General features: G+C 35.7%; 1 protein-coding gene across 4 annotated transcripts in view; it reads right to left on the bottom strand.

The window, feature by feature from the left end:
- Nucleotides 1–15961, bottom strand: part of PTBP2 (polypyrimidine tract binding protein 2) — an 85025-nt gene extending 69064 nt beyond the window's left edge. For 3 of the 4 annotated variants that reach the window (XM_032867191.1, XM_032867192.1, XM_032867193.1), the window contains exons 1-2: nucleotides 15817–15915; nucleotides 14091–14121 (exon numbers count right to left, since the gene is read on the bottom strand). In XM_032867191.1, coding sequence (XP_032723082.1) covers nucleotides 14091–14121; nucleotides 15817–15824 — 39 coding nt within the window. In that variant the 5' untranslated portion in view covers nucleotides 15825–15915. Of the gene's footprint in view, nucleotides 1–14090; nucleotides 14122–15816 lie in introns of all 4 variants that reach the window. The other variant, XM_032867194.1, reaches the window with a different exon arrangement.
- Between the last annotated feature and the right edge of the window lie 3259 nt (nucleotides 15962–19220).

The raw sequence follows: 19220 nt of genomic DNA, 5'->3' as shown, positions 1-19220 counted from the left end.
GATAGAATGTACCCCCTGGGAATAAGGGGATATTATGGTACTTGATAATATTCAAGAATTATAATATAAAGAACTCATATGACTCAGAAAAAAAGTAAAACAATTAAAAATGGGCAGATGATCTGAATAAACATCTTTCCAAAGACAGGTATATGGCCAATAGGTATGTAAGAAAGTGCTCAACATCACAGATCATCAGAGTAATGCAATTCAAAACCACAATGAAGTGCCACCTCACACCTGTTAGAAAGGCTATTATCAAAAAGACAAGAAATAAAAAGTGTTGGTGAGAATATGGAAAAAAGAGATTCCTTGTGTATTACTGGTAGGAATGTAAACTGGTGCAGCCACTATGGAAAACAGTAAAGGTCCTCTCCACCCACGCATTTTTTAAAAGTATCATTATACAATCTAGCAATCCCACTCCTGGGAATTTACCTGAGGGAGAGGAAATCACTATCTCAAAAAAGATACCTGCATCCCCATGTTCACTGCAGAATTTACAACCAAGCCATGGAAACTAACCTAAATGTCCTTCAATGGATGAATGGATAAAGACAATGTGGTGTGGAGTATTATTCAGGCATTAAAAAAAAAGGAAATCCTACCATTTACAACAACATGGATGGACCTTGAGGATATTATGCTAAGTCCAAGAAAGACAAATACTGTTATGTATGATCTCACTTATATGTAAAATCTGATTTAAAAAAACAAAAACAAAAAACGAAAAACTGAACTCACATATACAAAAAACAGATGGGTGGTGGTTGCCAGAGGTAGAGGATAAACAAAATGGATGAAGGCGGCCAAAAGATACAAGTTATGTTTTGTTGGCAGTTACAAGATAAATGAATCCTGGGGATGCAATGAACAGCACTGTTACTGTTTACTGTATTGTACATGTTGAAGAGCTAATAGAGTAAAATCTTAAAAATTCTCATTATAAGGAAAAAAAATTTTAACTATGTGTGGTGATATATTTATCACCACATACAGTTAACTAAACCTACCCAGGTAATTGTTTTATAACATACACATATATCAAATCATTATGCTGTACATGTGAAACTAACAGCATTATATGTCAATTATTTCTCAACTTAAACGAGACCTCTAAAAGCAAAAACTTATTGCCAAAAGTATCACCTAATCTTCCTTCATCTTGAATGTATTTTTTAAACAACAAAGTCAATGAGTTTAGGATCTAAAGTGGACTAAAAAGTCTGGCATGAAGCAGAAAAATAAGGATAAAAACAGATTAATGAATTATGGAAACAAAAAAAATAGAAAAGCTGGTTCTCTGTACAGACTAGTAAAATAATGTCTCTGACAAGAGAAATAAACAGAATATAAATGTTTAATATCAGCAATACAAAATGCTATACAATTCTGAGAAATCAGTAAAACCTAATTTTTAGGAAAACACTAAATAAACCACTAACTTTGGAAGAAATTGAACTATTTGTCAAAGAAGTATCCCTCTTTCCTCACCCTTTTCCACACCATATAAGCTGCTTAAAATCCTTGTAATACACAGGGGAAATGATGGAAGTACATATAGTGCTGATTAACTTGGGTAAATTCACTGCTGATTTAATTTATTTTCCTTTTTGCCTAAAGCATTAAGCACAACCCCTATAATTAGAGAAAATATATGGAAGAAAGAGTTAAATTTTTCAAAGAGATGTTATAGGTCTCTCCCTTTGAGTTCAAGTATTGCCATCTTATTGTATTGGTAATGTAAATACTCCCCCCCATTATCTTATAAACTTAGTGCAATACACTAGAAACCCAAAGTCTTCATGGAACTCAGCCAAATGATCTTAAAATACACATGATAAAGAAAATGTTCTTCAAAACAATTCTGAAGAACAAAGTTGTGAAATTCACCCCACAAGATTCCAAGATGCTTCAGTAAATTAAGACACAATGGTACAAATAAACAATGAAACAGAATAGATAGTCCAGAAACAGTTCCATGCATGTATGGGAACTTGAGAGCTGACACTGCAGATCACTGGGGAAAAAACATGAACTATTCAATTAAGCTGATACTAAATCTGTTACCCATAAGGGGAAAAAAAATCATTTAAACCTTGATAATACACTATACAAAAATTAAATTCCAGGTAGACTGAGGCTTTAAATGTGAAAACCAAAAATTTCAAAAAACTTTCAAAATAAAGTCACTGTATGTAAGAACCCGAGTTAAAGAAAAATTTCTTAAAACCAAAACATAAATGTGATGTTAAAATTTCCAAATTCTATTCATCAATTAAAAAAACAAAAAAACAAAAAACAAGCCATAGACATGAGTCAATTACAGTATATGTAAGCAACCTGGCTTTGGTATCCACAATATATAAAAACTCCCAGGAAAAAGACTAAAAATTACATTAAAAAGAAAATGGACCGACTGTATAAACAGGTATTTAACAGAGTAGAAACATTAGTGGCCTATAAACTAAGAAAATGTATCATTCATACTCAGAGAATTCAAGCTTAAACAAGACACCATTAACATGTTCCTTAGACGGACAATTAAAAAGTCCAACAATGCCAATTATCAGAAAAGATGTGCAGAAACAATTTCTCATACACTGCTAGTAGAGTATCAATTAGTACAACCACTTAGAAATGCAACATGTAACTAAATTGAAAATAGACACACACTATAATCCAGTGATTCCATCTCCAGAGAAACTTGAATAGTAACATTTATTGATATATATACAAAAATACTCACAATTTTGTAACATGAAAAATTTAGAAACAACCTCAGTATTTATCAACAGGGTAATGGTACACGCATATAATCACATACCATATGGCAATGAAAGCAAATGAATTAGAGCCACATATAAGATTAGGTTCAAAAAATAAAAATAATACTAAACGGAAAGGACAAGTTATGGAATACACACAGTATGTGGCCCACAAACATAAGCTAAATATGTAAAACAAAACCATATATTGCTTAACATACAAAAAGATAAATAACACACACAGGGAAAGTATACACAGGAAAGGTAAACACCAAATTCAAGATAATGGTTATCTAAGGTAAAAATAGAGGGAAAGTATATAGAGGATGTAATGAACTGAACGTTAATGATGCCTAAAATTCACATGCTGAAGTTATAACTCCCAATGTCATGGTATTTGGAAAATGGAGACTTTGGGAGATAATTAGGGTTAAATGAGACCCAACTCCATGCCCTCCAAAATTCTACATTTTCAAAGGAATCCTCCACAGAACCTTTAATACCATTAAAATGAATTCACTTTGCATCCTATTATTTTACCTTTATTCCCCCAACTTCTTTTGGATGTCTTTAATTTTAGTCACCCCCATCCTCCAATTATCTTAGAAGTTATATGCCCTTATCCCTATTTTTACTATGCTGACCCTTACAATTTTAAAATGTAAACTTAACTGATTCACTTTGGACTTGAAATTTCCATCCTCCAGACTGGTAATGTCCAAAAGAAATGTAAGATGAGCAACACTTAAGATCTTACAAATGTTCTAATAGCCATATTTTAGAAAGTAAAAAGGATACAAATGATATTTAGTTCAAAATATTGTCAATATGTAATAGGTATAAAAATTACATTCTTGGGGCGCCTGGGTGGCTCATTGGGTTAAGCCGCTGCCTTCGGCTCGGGTCATGATCTCAGGGTCCTGGGATCAAGCCCCGCATCGGGCTCCTTGCTCAGTGGGGAGCCTGCTTCTCTCTCTGCCTCTGCCTGCCTCTCTGCCTGCTTGTGCTCTCTCTCTCTCTGTCAAATAAATAAAATCTTAAAAATTACATTCTTTTTCTTAATCATACTAAGTTTTGGAAATTTATGTGCATTTTACAACTGGAGATTAGTTTAGACTAGTCACACATCAAGTGCTCAATAATCATGTATGACTAGTTGCTACTATAATGGACAACAGCTCAAAACAATACTACAATCATCAGAACTTAAACATCAGCTACTCGATACTCCCTTTTGTGTTATTGTGATTTAATATTTTTAGTCCTATTTTTTAAAACCCAAATCAATCACTGCCATTACTTTCTTATACTGCAATTAAATTTACCCACAGTCCTACCAATTTCTTGGTTAACCTTACTTCTCCCACCTCAAAACCTCCTTTCCGGAGTCATAGACCTACTTCCTAAAGTACAACCTCTAGAAATTCTTCAGTGGGTCTGTTGATCAATTTCCCCAATTGCTTTTCTTGGCAGAGAGGAGGTGGTTGAAGTGCTTCTGACAATGTCACTATTTTGTTTTTCTAAGTGATAATTAAGCTGATTATAGAATAGGTAGTTATTTTTATTCAACACCTTGAAGATACTATTTCACTATCTTCTGCACCCCTATGTTGAAGCAGCATATTATGTCTTTCCAGTTTTTAGTCTTTCTTAAGAAATCTGAATTTTCTATGGCTGCTTTAAAGAGCTCTGGGTCTGATGGTCTGCTTTTTAACTATGATGTATCTTAAGTTTTCTTATGCTTCCTAAACCTAAAATGCATACAGCTCATCAATTCTGGAATATTATGACTCTTCTATTTTAAACTGTCATATTCTGCTTCTCTTTGCAATCTTTACTTTCTCTTTCTGGTACTCTAATTAGATACTTGTTAGAATTCCTCTTCCTTTCCTCTGTATCTTTTAACCCCTCAACTATTTTCATCTTTTTGTTGCTCTTTGTTAAATCAAGTAATTTTTATCTTTCAGTTAACCAATTCTCTCTTTAGTGTTACCTGACTAGCTGTTTTTAACACAGACTCCAGGTTCTCTTAAAAATTTAAAATGTACACTTGAGAGGGCACCTGGCTGGCTCAGTAAGAGGGGCATGTGACTCTTGATTATGGAATCATGTGTTTCAGGCCCACACTAGGCACAGATATTATTAAAAAAAATTAATAATTATAATAAACTATTTTTTAAATGATGTACACTTGAAACTAATACTATAGGTTAACTACACTTCAATTTAAATTAAATTCAATTTAAATCTCTAATAGCTATGTAAAAAACTTATATTATTTGGCATCCAGAGGTGGTGCACCTTCCCAATAAGGTATATAAAGAACTATAGTAACAATCATGATCATCATTTGAGCACTTATGTGCCCTTCTGTGCTAAATTTTATGTGTTATCTCATCTTCAAAATAACTTTTGAGGTAGGTCCTATTAAAACCATTTAAAAATTTGTTAAACTAAAGCTTAGAGATTACCTTCAATGTTATAGAGGCCAAACCCTAGCTTACTAGCAAATTCTAGATCACATGTTCTTAACTTGACAAAACCTCCACTGAAAAAAAACATTCTTGTCCACCATCAATAACTTCAATTTACATTAAATATTGTGCTTCTATTATACAAATTATAAGTGAACTTTAAGAGACACTTCTTTTACATATTCTTTAAGAAAACTGAAGAACAGATGTTTACCGCGCACAGACTATGCTGACCACAAACAAGGAGAAAGAAGTTATTACAAGAAATATTACTGGGAATAACACTATACATACACACACACACGCACACACATCATGCAACACATGTCTTCTAATGAAAAAACATACCACAGCTTATAAAATATTACAAAAAAACAAGCAAAAAGAGAATATGAGAGTCTCTAGATCCAATACCCATGATACATGAACATTTTAAATTACAACATCAGAACACAATCAGTAGATGCAGACTGGGGCAACTCTGTGGGACCAACAAGTTTTCTTCAAAAATAAAATGCAGTGTAAAACAAAACAAAACCAAAAAACCCACAGGGGTGAAAGGAGAACTTGCAGATTAAAAGAAATAAAACAGGCATTTATCGATATACTGAATGTGTTCATCTTACTTGATCCTGATCTTCCCCTCCCACTAAAAAAAAAAAAAGGAAAAACTGTAAAAATACTTTTATGAGACAAGTAAAATTTTAACACAAATTTGTCACTTGATAATGTTAAGCAACTGTTCATTTTTTTGGACATCCTAACAGTACTGTGGTTATATTTTTTTAAAAAAGGAAACAGGAGAAAGAGTCCTTTTCTTTTAGAGATGCACCAAAACATGTACAAATAAAATAATACAGGGGTGCCTGGGTGGCTCAGTCAGTTAAGCATCTGACTCTTGATTTCAGCTCAGGTTATGACCTCAGGGTCATGAAATCAAGTCCCATGTCAGGCTCCATGCTCACCTTGGAGCCTGCTTAAAATTCTTTCTCTCCCCTTCCTTATCCTATACCCTTCCCCACCTACTGAAGCATTCTCCTTAAAAAAAAACAAAAACAGTAATAATGAAAATACAGTATTTGCAACTTGTCTCAAAATATACAGGAAGAGAAAAGTAGAGTGGATATCACAAATTTTACCAATGGTTTATTGATGATTATTGGGACTAAGTGACAGGTAAATATTGGCTCATGGTAATTATTGCCTTTTTCTATGTTCAAAATTCACAATATATTAAATGAATTATTCTTCAAAAACACTCATCTGTCATAAGTTTTTGTGACACTTTATTACTTCTAAAGTAAAAATATTACTTAGCCACGTTAACCCCTACTGCAGTACATCTAAAACTAAGAAAGCTATTACAATTTAGCAATACAAATTGAGCAAATAAGAGATCAAAATATTAGCATTTACAAAGACTCATTATTCTAATTCATAGCATTCCATGTAATACCAAAACCAATCTTCAGAGTTCATTCCCCAAATTTCAAAAACAGCATAATAGTGAGCTACTTTTATGAATGGGAACTTAAAGGTATACAGAGTAGTGCTTACCAGATGAAGTACAAATTTCATAACCTGCACTTGAGGCTTTCTACAACATATTGCCATCTTCTCTTTCTCTCATATCCATACGCAAACCCTTATACAAACCTATTGCTACAGAAGCTACTCAGTGTTTGTGAATTTGTACCAGCCATCAACACAACTTTGGCCATGTCATTCCCTCAACATATATTACTTACCTCCTATCCCAAATTATTTACAATGCATGTATCACAACTCACTACTTTTGTGAACTCTACTCAGATCCTACCAAACCAAACCAATCTCTCCTATCATGGCCATATGGCACATGCTTAAATGTTAGGTACTCATCTCTTCAACTACACGAGGTCCTAAAAGACATAGCTCTTTCATATTTACAGCAAAAAGGAAGAAAATTGTAAAATAAAACTGGTGTCTATCTTTTTATTGGTAAGTGGCATACAAGATTATAAGACTCCTTTAGGAGTCATTAATTATTTACTGAGTATGTACTACTTAACACGTACTACTGATGATGGAGGAGCAATAAAACAACTTACTGTTGTTGAATACCCCTACCCTCAAGAAGCATATATTCTCTCAGCCTTTGAGTTACAAATTAACAATATTGTCATTTAGTAGACACACTAAAAAAGTCTGCAACTGGAAATTCTAATGTAAATACCTAAGCATGAATATCTACACAGCATTTTAAGAAATATCAGAATCTAAAATACTTAATAAAAGTTTTCAATAACATACCTATTATAAACTATCACTTATGTTCAATTGTTAACAAGTAACAGCTGGCATTACTTCATTACAACTATCTAAACAGCCAATGTTGATAAATTCAAGAGCTATACCAAAACTTATACAGTAAGTTCAGCACTTTACAACCAGTGCTTTCAAAATACTAGTGAAATCCCACTTGGAAAATGCTAACAACTTACTTTAACCACTAAATTCTTTATTAATTGTCCAGTCTTTTTTTTTTTAAAGATTTTATTTATTTATTTGACAGAGATTACAAGTAGGCAGAGAGGCAGGCAGAGAGAGAGGAGGAAGCAGGCTCCCCGCTAAGCGGAGAGTCCGATGTGGGGCTCGATCCCAGGACACTGGGATCATGACCCGAGCCGAAGGCAAAGGCTTTAACCCACTGAGCCACCCAGGTGCCCCCTAATTGTCCAGTCTTAAAGGCTTCCTTTAGTTCATTTAGTAAAAGAACTGTAACAAATTTCACTATTTAAAATTTCCATCCAAAAAGTTAACATTTTACCATACTGAGTATCATCTGGAATTACTATGCAATCACTTCAGGAATTTTTGTTTTCCTACGTAACAGTCCAATTACTTTGCAAAGATTTCACAGTGGCAAATGGTTAAGGGTATAGAAATGAAACCCTGAAATTACAAATTACAAGAAATGTAAAAAACCATTTTAAAGAAATGCAAATCTCTTATTAAAAATTTGTAAGTTTCCTTTTATACTCTCATTAGGCTAACCAAAAAAAAGAGTCTCAAATCAACTGAGTACAACAAATTTATAAAGATAATGAAAAATGAAATTTCAACATATTCTAAAGCTATAAAATTTGAATATTCTATATGTAGTGTAAATCCGTTAACATTAACTGAAGACCTAGTTGTGAAAAATACTTTTTCTACATAATCAGATTTAATCTTCAAAGCTATTATAATCCTATTTAAAAGATGGAAGAAGCCAAAAACGTTTAAGATTAAATAAGATAAAAAAAAAGAAGAAATTATACTACTTAATAATACAAATAAATCTATATGCCCAAAACTACCTGAGGAAACCCAAAGGAAAAAAAATCCAATTAGCAATAATAGCGCCTTGGATAAACCTCATTGGATAGGATACCGTCACTGCACAAAGCTAGGGAAAAAATTTCAAATAAACCAGAAGAAAATGTACCTACGATGAATATGGTATCAGTCAATTTTTACACAGAAATCTAACAAATAACAAAGATGAACATTAAAATAGTTCAGGTATAGAGGCAGTTCACAGGACAAGAAATATAAGGTCAAATTCTTAAAATCTCATCCATTTCAAAAATGTAAATTATAAAAAGCACTCTTTTAGCCTAAAATTAGCTAACATTCTAAATTTTTCTAAAACCCAGAATTGCATAAGGGTGTGGAGAAACAGATACTCCCATACAGTAATCACCTCATTGTTATCAATAAACTTAATCTAATTGAGATTTATAGAACACTACCCAACAGCAGAATACACATCCCTATTAAGTACATGTAAAACTTAAGATACATATTTGGGTGATAAAACAAGTCTCAACAAACTTACAAACGATTTAAGTCTTACAATATGTTCTCTAGCTACAATGAAATTAGAGTAACAGGAACATCTATGGAAAACTCCAAATATCTGGCAATTAAATAAATAACATACTTCTGAATAATACATGGGTCAAAAGTATATCAGAATGCATTTGAGCTGAATAAAAAGAAGTATGCATGTCAAAATTTGAGAGATGCCATGAAAGCTGTACTTAAAAGGGAAATACAAAGCAGTAAGCCTCTATATTAGAAAAGGTATCATATTAATGATACCAGTATCAACATAACTAAGTTGAAAAAGAAGAACTAAATGGAAAGCAGAAGAAAACTAAAACAGCAGATCAATAAAATAGGAAAAAGAAAACTCAGTGAAACCAAAAGATGATTTTCGGAGAGTATTAACAAATTAATCTCTAGCTAAAGTGACAAGGGAAAAAAAAGACAAATTATCAGTATAAGGAATGAGAGAAGTGACATCACTACAGATTCTACAGACATCCAGAGTATAAAAAGGTAGTATCATAAATGACTCTATGCAAATAAATTCAGTAACTTGGATGAAATGGACTAATTCTACGGAAGGTACAAATTATCACTTAAAGCTCACTTAAGAAGAAATAGATAACCCAAATAGACCTATATCTAATTAAACAAATGTATCATTTAAAACTTCCACAAAGAAAACAAACATCAGGCCCACACAATTTCACTGGTGAATTGCCCCCAAACATTTAAGAAATAATATCTTATAGGGGTTCACCCTGACATAAGGAACATAGTAAAGATGCTTGCTCTCATCACTTCTACTCAGCACTGTACAAGATGCCACAGGCAGGAAAAAAAGGCATCCAGACAGGAAATGAAAAAGGTAAGTGTGTGTAGAAAATCTGATATCTACAAAAAATGTTGGTATCTACAAATGAGTTTAGCAAGAGTAGAGAATACAAGAACAACATGCAAAAATATTTGTATTTCTTTACACTAGTAACAACTGGAAACTAAGAATTTTAAATCATCATCATTTACAATAGCACCAAAAAACATGAAATAGGGATAAATCTGACAAAAATGTACAGAAACTGTACACTGAAAACACTTCTGGAGGAAATTAAAAGATCTAAGTAAACAGAAAGATGAGTTGTGTTCATGAGTGAGAAAATTCAAGACTGTTAGGATGTCAGTTTACCTCAAACTGGTTTACACATCCAAGTTAACTCCAATAAAATCCCAACAAGCTTTTTTGTAGAAATTGACTCATATAAAAAAGGACATGGGAAGAGCCAAAAGAACTTTGAGAAAGAACAAAGAGGACCATGACTGCTGGATTTCAAGACTATTTAATATAAAATCATAGTAATTAAGACATCCGGTTTTAGGCATCTCAAGGACAAAAATGGGTCAACAGAAAAGGATACAGTACAGAAATAGAATCATACATACAAAGATAGTTGATTTTTGACAAAGGTGCAAAGCCAATTCAATGAACAAAGGACAGCCTTTTCAACAAATGGTGCTGGAAAAAGTTTAAGTCCATACCCCAAAACAAAAAATGCTGACTTACTTTTGCACATATTCAAAAAAATTAACTGGGGCACCTGGGTGGCTCAGTGGGTTAAGCCTCTGCCTTACACTCAGGTCATGATCTCAGGGTCCTGGGATCAAGCCCCACATGGGGCTCTCTGCTCAGCGGGGAGCCTGCTCCCCTCCCCCCACCCCACTGCCTATCACTTTGTCTACTTGTGATCTCTGTCAAGTAAAGAAATAAAATCTTCCAAAAAAAAAAAATTAACTAAAAAAAACTTAAATGCAAAACCAAAAACTGTAAAACTTCAATCACAAATCAAAGGGGAACATCTTGTGACCTTGGGTTAGGCAAAGATGGCTTAGATATGGCAACAAAAGCACGAGACATACAAGATAAAATTGGCAAACTTCAGTTCATTAGAATTGAAAACTGCTGTTCTTCAAAAGGCATTACTGAGAAAGCAAACACAAATAGTAGGAAATATTAACCATGTATCTGATTAAGGACTTATAACCAGAATGAAGACCTCTTAAAACTCAACAGTAACCCAATTCAAAAAGTGGACAAGTGATACAGAGACACATCATCCAAGATGATATACAGCTGGCAAAAAGTACATGAAAAGGGGCACCTGGGTGGTTCAGTGGGTTAAAGCCTCTGCCTTCAGCTCAGGTCATGTCCCCAGGGTCCTGGGATGGAGCCCTACATCGGCCTCCCTGCTCAGCAGGGAGCCTGCTTCCTCCTCTCTCTCTTTGCCTGCCTCTCCATCTACTTGTGATCTCTGTCAAATAAATAAATAAAATATTAAAAAAAAAAAGTACATGAAAAGATAATCAACATCACAGATATTAGAGAAATGCAAATTAAAACCACAAGATTACCACTTCACACCTAACAAAATGTCTATAATCAAAACCAATCACAGGTATTGGAGAGAATATGGAAGGACTAGATATCTCATACCCTACTGGTGGCAATGTAAAATAGTACCACTTTGGAAAATGGCCTGCCGTTTCTTAAAACTTTGAAAAGTTAAAAGCATATGCCTACCATATGATCCAGCCATTCCAATCAAAGGTATTTCCCCAAGAGATATGAAAGTTCCCCCAAAGACTTTTATAAGTATATCCACGCCAGCATTATTTACAATATTCAAAAACTGGAAACAACTCAAATGTTCAAGAGTTGAATGGATAAACTGCTGTATATCCATAAAATGTAATATTACTAAGCAAGAAAAAGTAATGGACTATTGATAGACAACATAAGTAAATCTCAAAATAATTACACTGAGGGAAATAAGACCAAAAAAGGGGGGGGTACATTTTGATTCATTTAAAATTCTAAAAAATGCTAACTAACCTGTAGTGACAGAAAGCAGATCAATGGTTGCTTGAGGAAAGGCAGGGCAAACAATACTAACAGGGGTGATGAATGCTCATTATCTTTGATGCGGTAATGGTCTCCTAAGTGTATTCACATGTCAAAAAATTGTACACTTTAGATATGTGCAGTTTATTTTATATCAAATTTTATCTCAATAAAGCTATTTTTTTAAAGCTCCATTTTTTGTTGCTGTTGTTTTTAAATCTTTTTTTTTTTTTTTCTTAAAGATTTTATTTATTTATTTGACAGAGAGAGAGATCACAAGTAGGCAGAGAGGCAGACCGAGAGAGAGCAGGAAGCAGGCCTCTATCCCAGGACCCTCAGACCATGACCCGAGCTGAAGGCAGAGGCTTAACCCACTGAGCCACCCAGGCGCTCCAATAAAGCTATTTTTTAAAAAGGCAAGATGTGAGCCAGTACACATGGTATGAACTCATCTGTATAAACAAGCAAGGATGCCACTATTTGATAATATACAAACTAATAACACTTCAGGAAAAAATTGCACCAGAAAAAATTTAGCATAATTAACTACACTTGAGAAACAGGACTAAGACCCAGGGAGAAATATTTACCACTATGAATTTTAACCATGCACATTAGAAAAAAAATACATATGAAAACTTAATTACTAATACACAGGCTTGACTCCCAAGCAAAAATTCTTAACCACTACCTCAGAAAAGTTCATAAAACAAAACTTCAGTTATTCAAAGTTTTATGTTAAACAATGGATTAAAAAAAAGGTTGGCAATTATTTTCACATCATTTTCCAATTTTTTCTCCTCGAACCACTAACAAAGAAAACTGGTAAAACCAATAAACCATACCTGGACATCCAATTCTTTTTCTCATTTTTCTTGCCTCTTGTCTGACTTCCTTCTCTCCTCATCCACACTAACAGTGGGCAACTCAGACTTGTATCATTCATTCTTTTACAAAATTCCAGAGGATACCAATTTGGATGGTAAGTATACGTTCTGTATCTTGCACTTTTGGCCTATTCCAGATTTCAAATCCTTCAACTACCTCAACTTAGAAAGTATCATTGCCAAGTAAGAATACCTTCCCCCGAAAAAGCTCACTATTTCTCCCCCAATCTACATAATATGAACTCAAAAAATGAGCCTAAATACTAAAGTATAGACAAATATCTAGTGCATTATAGGGCAGAGAACAGAAAATAAGAAAAAACAAAATATCTCTTAAAGTATTCTAAAGAATACCACATTGTTGCGGATGAAATTTTAAGAATTCCAAAAAATATTATAGTCACCATCCTCTCAAGGCTACTCACACTTGAAAGGGGGAAATGTCATTGCATCAACAAGTATTTGTGTATAAGGCCTGTAAGACTGTGTCAGGTTTGAAAAAATTTTAAAAAAGGGAAGACAAGGACCATGCCCCAACAAGGTAGACAGGTTTGCAAAAATTTTAACATATTAATCTGTTAAAATATGCAAGGATTGAAGGAAATAAAAGACCTAAGCATTAGAACTAAGGTCTAAAGGAGTAGTTTTCCTGGCCAGAAAGTGAGGAAAGATTCCAAATTATCTGTACCATAAGGCCTATTTTCCTTTAATGGAAAGCCAAACCAGCTTTTAACTTCCGACTCTAATTTGAAGCTAATTGCCTAAACAAGTTTAAGTATCAAGATAACTGATTTCTAACGTAGCTCATTGTTGACATACATATTTTAGTATTCATAATCAAAAGTTAAAAAAACTTAGATTAACAAAATTACAGGATTTAGGTCAAATCATGTATCTGTCCATTTAAAACCATAATTTTCCCTCAGAAAACTGGGATATCATTTATATATTCATAAAAAGCCATGTCTGATAGCGTTTTCAACCCTAAACAGCATTCATAACTACTTTTTAAAATGTTCTCACAGACTGCTGTTCTAGAAAAACTCAGTTTCTGTCTATTTAGATTATAAACTATATAACCCAACTTTTTAAAAATTCAACAAAGCACTTTACACTTTCGTTAACTGTAACTTCAAAAGCTAACTGAAAATTTCCATCAATGGTAACAGATTCAGCAATTCAGTTTTCATTAGTTTCAATTTTTTCCTACCTTCACGCCAACTGCAACCTCAGTGACAATTCTGTGAAGAAAAAAAATAGTTTCAACCTCATTATTTTTCTAATGATCACTGTTGGACTCTAAAACTTTTTAGGGTGGTTCATCATTCATAAATCATCCACTCATCATGCAAATGGAGAACAAGTCAGTGACACCTCCTTGTTCTATTTTCAACTGTTTTCTAGAAATTACTTTCAAACTTGAGATGAATTTCACTAAACTTCCTGTATTTTTTAAACAACCCTTTAAATATAAAAACCCCCAAAACCCCAAACACTATAATGCCATTTACTCAAAGCTTGTACACTTAAATTATTAATTTAAAACTTAAACCAACTCTTTATCTTGATAGAATCAGGAAACATTAATTCCACTGCCAAGTTGTCATCAATTTCCATGTTTATCTGGTGAAATAATGAACTTCTCTAGATTTACGTTTCATGTGGAAAACAATCTCTAGATAACCTCTAGGATAATGTAAGTTTTGTTACTCTGTTAACTTTGATATGGTCTATCCTTAATATCTTTTTAAAACACTAAACTCCAAACACTTAATCAAAATAAATTTATATTTTATTTGGCTCTTCGTATGTTGTCACTGATTCTAATAAATGTGCTCTTTAGATGATACGGTTTTTACAACCCCCAGAAGGGCTGAATACAGCTATATTTTCGCCCTCAAGGGTGCCTCTTTTCTAACAATTAGCTAAATCACTATGAGTCTTTTCAGATGTAGAGCATTAAGTACCAGGGAGACCCGGGTCAGTATCATTTCCCAAACCCCTTGCCTCACGTCCCTCAGCATTCTATCTCCACTCGGGCTCTCAAAGATGCAGCACGGGTCTTGCTTTTTGTAGTTGTTTCTGTTTTTCCGGAAACTGGTCAAAGTGACCAAAAAAATGGCCCCGTGTTGACTTATCTGCTCTTGTTTCTGCCGTGGCTGTTGGCCTTTGCCCATGTGACTGATGTCGACCACAAACACTTGGTTTTTTAAGATGATTTAATTTCTGGGCCCTTTTGCCAAGCCTTGTATGTTCTTGGGCCCCCACAAAAAGGCATTTTTTCTGTCTCCCGCCCCCACTACCAGACTCAAGTGAAAACAAAGGAGTATGACATCTGCCTTCCCCCTTCCTCGCGCCGCCGCACGCCCTCCCCGCCCCCCCCTTCCCCAGCGGCTCCCACTTAGCTTTCCCCGGAGCTCCCGCCACCGGCATCTCCCCCTGCCAGGGCGGGCCGGGCGAGGCCGGGGAGGCTGGGGACGGCTGGGGTGCATACAGATGCCTCTCTTCTCTCCCCTAACAATCCCACACAGGCCTCTGTGGCACTACACTCGCTTCCACAGGCGCGGCTACCCAGGGTTCGGGTCCCAGGTTTACGGATCGAAATGGCTCCTAAGAGGGGGCAGGGACGGGCCAGGCGTTCTGGGGATCCCGCCCCATCCCCCGCCGTCAAGCCGGTGCCTGCTCCCCCTCCGAGGTCGTCGCCCCCGCCATCGCCCCAATGCCTCTCCAGTCTCTAAGCCCGCTTTCTTCTCCTTTTCTCGACCGGAGCCCGCCAGGGGAAACGAAGGGAGGGGTGTGTGCGATGGGGCGGGGGTTGGGTAACGGCAGCCAAGCCCAGGGAGGGGCCGCCGGAGGGTTTCTGGACGACCCCGGACCCGGCCGAAGAACCGTACAGCTCCCCTCGTACACACCTCCTCGCTGGCCCTATTACATACCCGTCCATTGCCGAACCGGACAAAGCTTCGCTCACAAGAACCGAGCCACGCAGCCAGCGAGACACACAAGCGGCGAGAAAATGGCGGCCAGGGCCTGACGGAAATTGCCGAAGGTGCCGGAGCGCACGGGGCAGCGCGCGGCCGCGGCGGCGGCGGAAAGACCCGAGCGCGCCGGCGCCCGGCTGCGGGAGGAGAGCGGCGGGGCGCGGGGACGAGGGGGAGTGGGCGCCGCCGCCGTCGCTTCCTCCGCGCCGCCGCGCGCTTGGGGCCCTCCACCCTCCGCCCTCCGCCCTCCGCCCTCTGGGCCGGGGCCTACTGCTGTAGAGCGCGGCGAAGCCGCCTTTTGCACGCTCCTCTGAAAAGGCCCTGATGTCTTTCCTGAGAGGCGTGGGTGGGGCACCTCTCAAACCTCCACACCCACTGTCCCGCACCTTAGGAGCGTGGTCCTTGAACCGCGGGACTACCACAGGCAGCCTCCACTTTTCACTGCAGACCAGGTCCTAACTTGGCTACCCTCGATCTACCCGAGCCAAGGAAAAACTATTTGATAGTTTTCCTTTTACGCCATCTTTTATTTGCAGACCCTCTCCATCCTCTAAAACAAAAACAGATAGAAAAAACAAAACACCTTTACCCCATTGAATGAGACCACTGTTTATTAGGTATCAGACCCAAACCTAGGCTTTTGCTTCCAGACACTTACACGCCAGCTGGAGAAAAATGTGATTCTCACCTCAGCTGATGATTAGTGGGCACCTGTAGGAAATAGTCACAATGCCCTAGATGGAAAAGAAGACCGGTTGAGCTGTGTGATAAAGAGTAGGTACGAAAAATGCTATGATAAGTTAGGATCTATCATTTGGGGGCTTCAAAAGGAAAGTAGGGACGGGAGTGGTACCTCAGTCTTCACCATTGGTTAGAGATGAAAGGAACGTTAAAATGGGCTACACAAATTAACTCCCTTTTCCGTGTATCTCAGTCCCCATTTTAATTCTAATACCATATTGGACCTTTTCTTTAACATGTTTTTCAGAGGTACAACAAAGTTTGAACAAGCATCCCTTTGGGGGAAATTTGCTCAGTGGGTGACTACTTTGCCAGCAATTTGCCCTCTTCCCCACCCATCACCCCCAACCACAACACAAATAGAAATGTACATAGAATCCTGAGAAAAGAAAAATATTCCCTATATTTCTCCAGTTACTCTCAGTGTCCAGTCGGTTTTCCTGTGCATCCTTCACGCGACCCTCTTACCCCTTTATTAATTGGAATTTCGCTGTACTAAATGCTACTTTCTATATAATTCATAAAATTATATTATTTTTAAGGCAGACAAACCTTAAAGAGCATCTTGTCCAAATATTTTGCTATGGAACTATTCAAAGCACACAAATGTTAAAAATTCTTGACTTACCTCAAGGATTGGCCATCCTTAAAAATATATATTTCCACAATACCTTCCCTTTGCCTTCACCATTGACTTAACAATACATAAGGGGCCCTTTAAATGCCATTAATAATCACTTTTCACCTATTTGTGGTTTTGTACATGTATTTTCCTTCAACAATTAATATGTAAGCTCCCAAAGGGCAAAAACTCTAGCATAATTTTCTGTATTCATTGACTCAATCAATATTGATCGATTGGCAAAGACAAACTATCTTATGAGGGGAGGCCTGTCCGTAGGTGCCAAAAGAATTTACAGTATTCACAAAAACACGTTTTTCTTTGCTTTTTCTCCTAATAAAGTGCAAGACTATGAACAAACAATAGTCATATGCTTGCTTATTTAAACTCATCACCAAGTAGAAGAGATTTACGATTCTTTACAAGTCAAGTCATATAAAATACTAGATGAAATAACAAAGTCAAGTAAGAGGGAATAAGATAAAAGGACAAAAGTATAGTATGGAGTCAGGAATAAGGCTAATGCAACAATGTATATCACAAAAGCACGTTGATTAAAAACTGGGTTCAAATTTGAGCTCTTTTATTTAGCAGCTGTGTGACATTAGGCATGTTCATTAACCTCTCCGGGAAAAAGTTTCCATTACTGAAAATAATGGGATTTACTTTACTAAAAATGAAAATAGGGTTAAAAATAGGGCCTTTATTCTAGATGGTGGTGAAATCGAAATGTCTTAGTGTATATAAAGCACCTCTCTAGTTCAGTGATGGGTTACAGTAAATAATAAAGGGTGCTATAATCATATTTATTATTTTTGTTATTAACTATTATTATTCACTTGACAAGAAACTGGTAACAAATTTAGCTCTTGGATTGTTAACAGCCAACAATATTGGTATAAATAAATCTATATAGAGATTTTCATAAAGGTTAAACATGTCACTGAAGTAATTAGATTGGCTGGTATCTAGTGAAATAAATCTGGGAAAATGTCATAGATAAATTTCGGAAACCTCATCCAAATCTAAATTTGTATGATTTTATGTGTTAACTATGGGGCAGATTATTAATCTCAACATTAGCAGATGGCCAACCTTTGTAATATATGACAGGATTATATTAGTGTTTATGGATTCCTAACAAAATAAGGCAATAAAAAGTGAAGTGCCTGTACAGTATTTTTTTCATACCCATATCTTTTTTCAGTGTAATGATTTGTTCTTTCCCTTCTGAGTGGTAAATGTTTTGACCTTTTACAGAGATTTACACTTATGTGAACAATGATTAAATCTAAATTTCAGTGTATGCTAAGCCAGAATGAGATCTAATAGGGATGCAATAAAAGTAGGAAATAGGATCTTGTTCATAATGTTCTGATTTTATTCCTATCTCCACCTTTCAACTGCTTATAGTACCAAAGACTTCCTTTAACTTTTTCATAAAGCAGTTTCTTCTTATGAGAAGAAGGAGTAATAATATGATCAATTAGATCAGGGTTTTTGGTATGTATTTTTGAATAGGTGATATAAATTCAAAATAGGGAAAGTTAATTCAAAAGATATAAAAGCATATATAAAATGCCCAGAAAGGGCAAATATAGAGAGGCAAAATTAGATTAGTGATTGCCTAGGACTGGGAGTGAAAATAGGGACTAACTATAAATGAACATAGGTTTATTTTTAGGCTGATTGAAATTTTCTAGAATTAGATTGTAGTGGTAGTTGTACAATATACTAAGTATACTAAAATTCATTGGCTTATACAGTTAATATTGATGAATTTCATCATATATAAATTATATAAATTATATATCAATAAAGCAGTTACAAAAAGAAAAAACATATACCTTCTACTCTTGCTCCTCAGCCACTGTATTCCAGAAGCAACCCATGTTACTAGTTTACTGCATAATGTTCTAATGCATAAGTTGATTACATATATAGTTTTAGTTTTTATTTTCAAGTAATAATTACAGTACACACTTTTCTGCAACTT

Source organism: Lontra canadensis, unplaced genomic scaffold (assembly GCF_010015895.1).
Source record: "Lontra canadensis isolate GAN:19392208 unplaced genomic scaffold, GSC_riverotter_1.0 scaffold33, whole genome shotgun sequence".
Classification (NCBI taxonomy): Eukaryota; Metazoa; Chordata; class Mammalia; order Carnivora; family Mustelidae; genus Lontra; species Lontra canadensis.
This window is presented reverse-complemented; position numbering and strand designations above follow the sequence as displayed.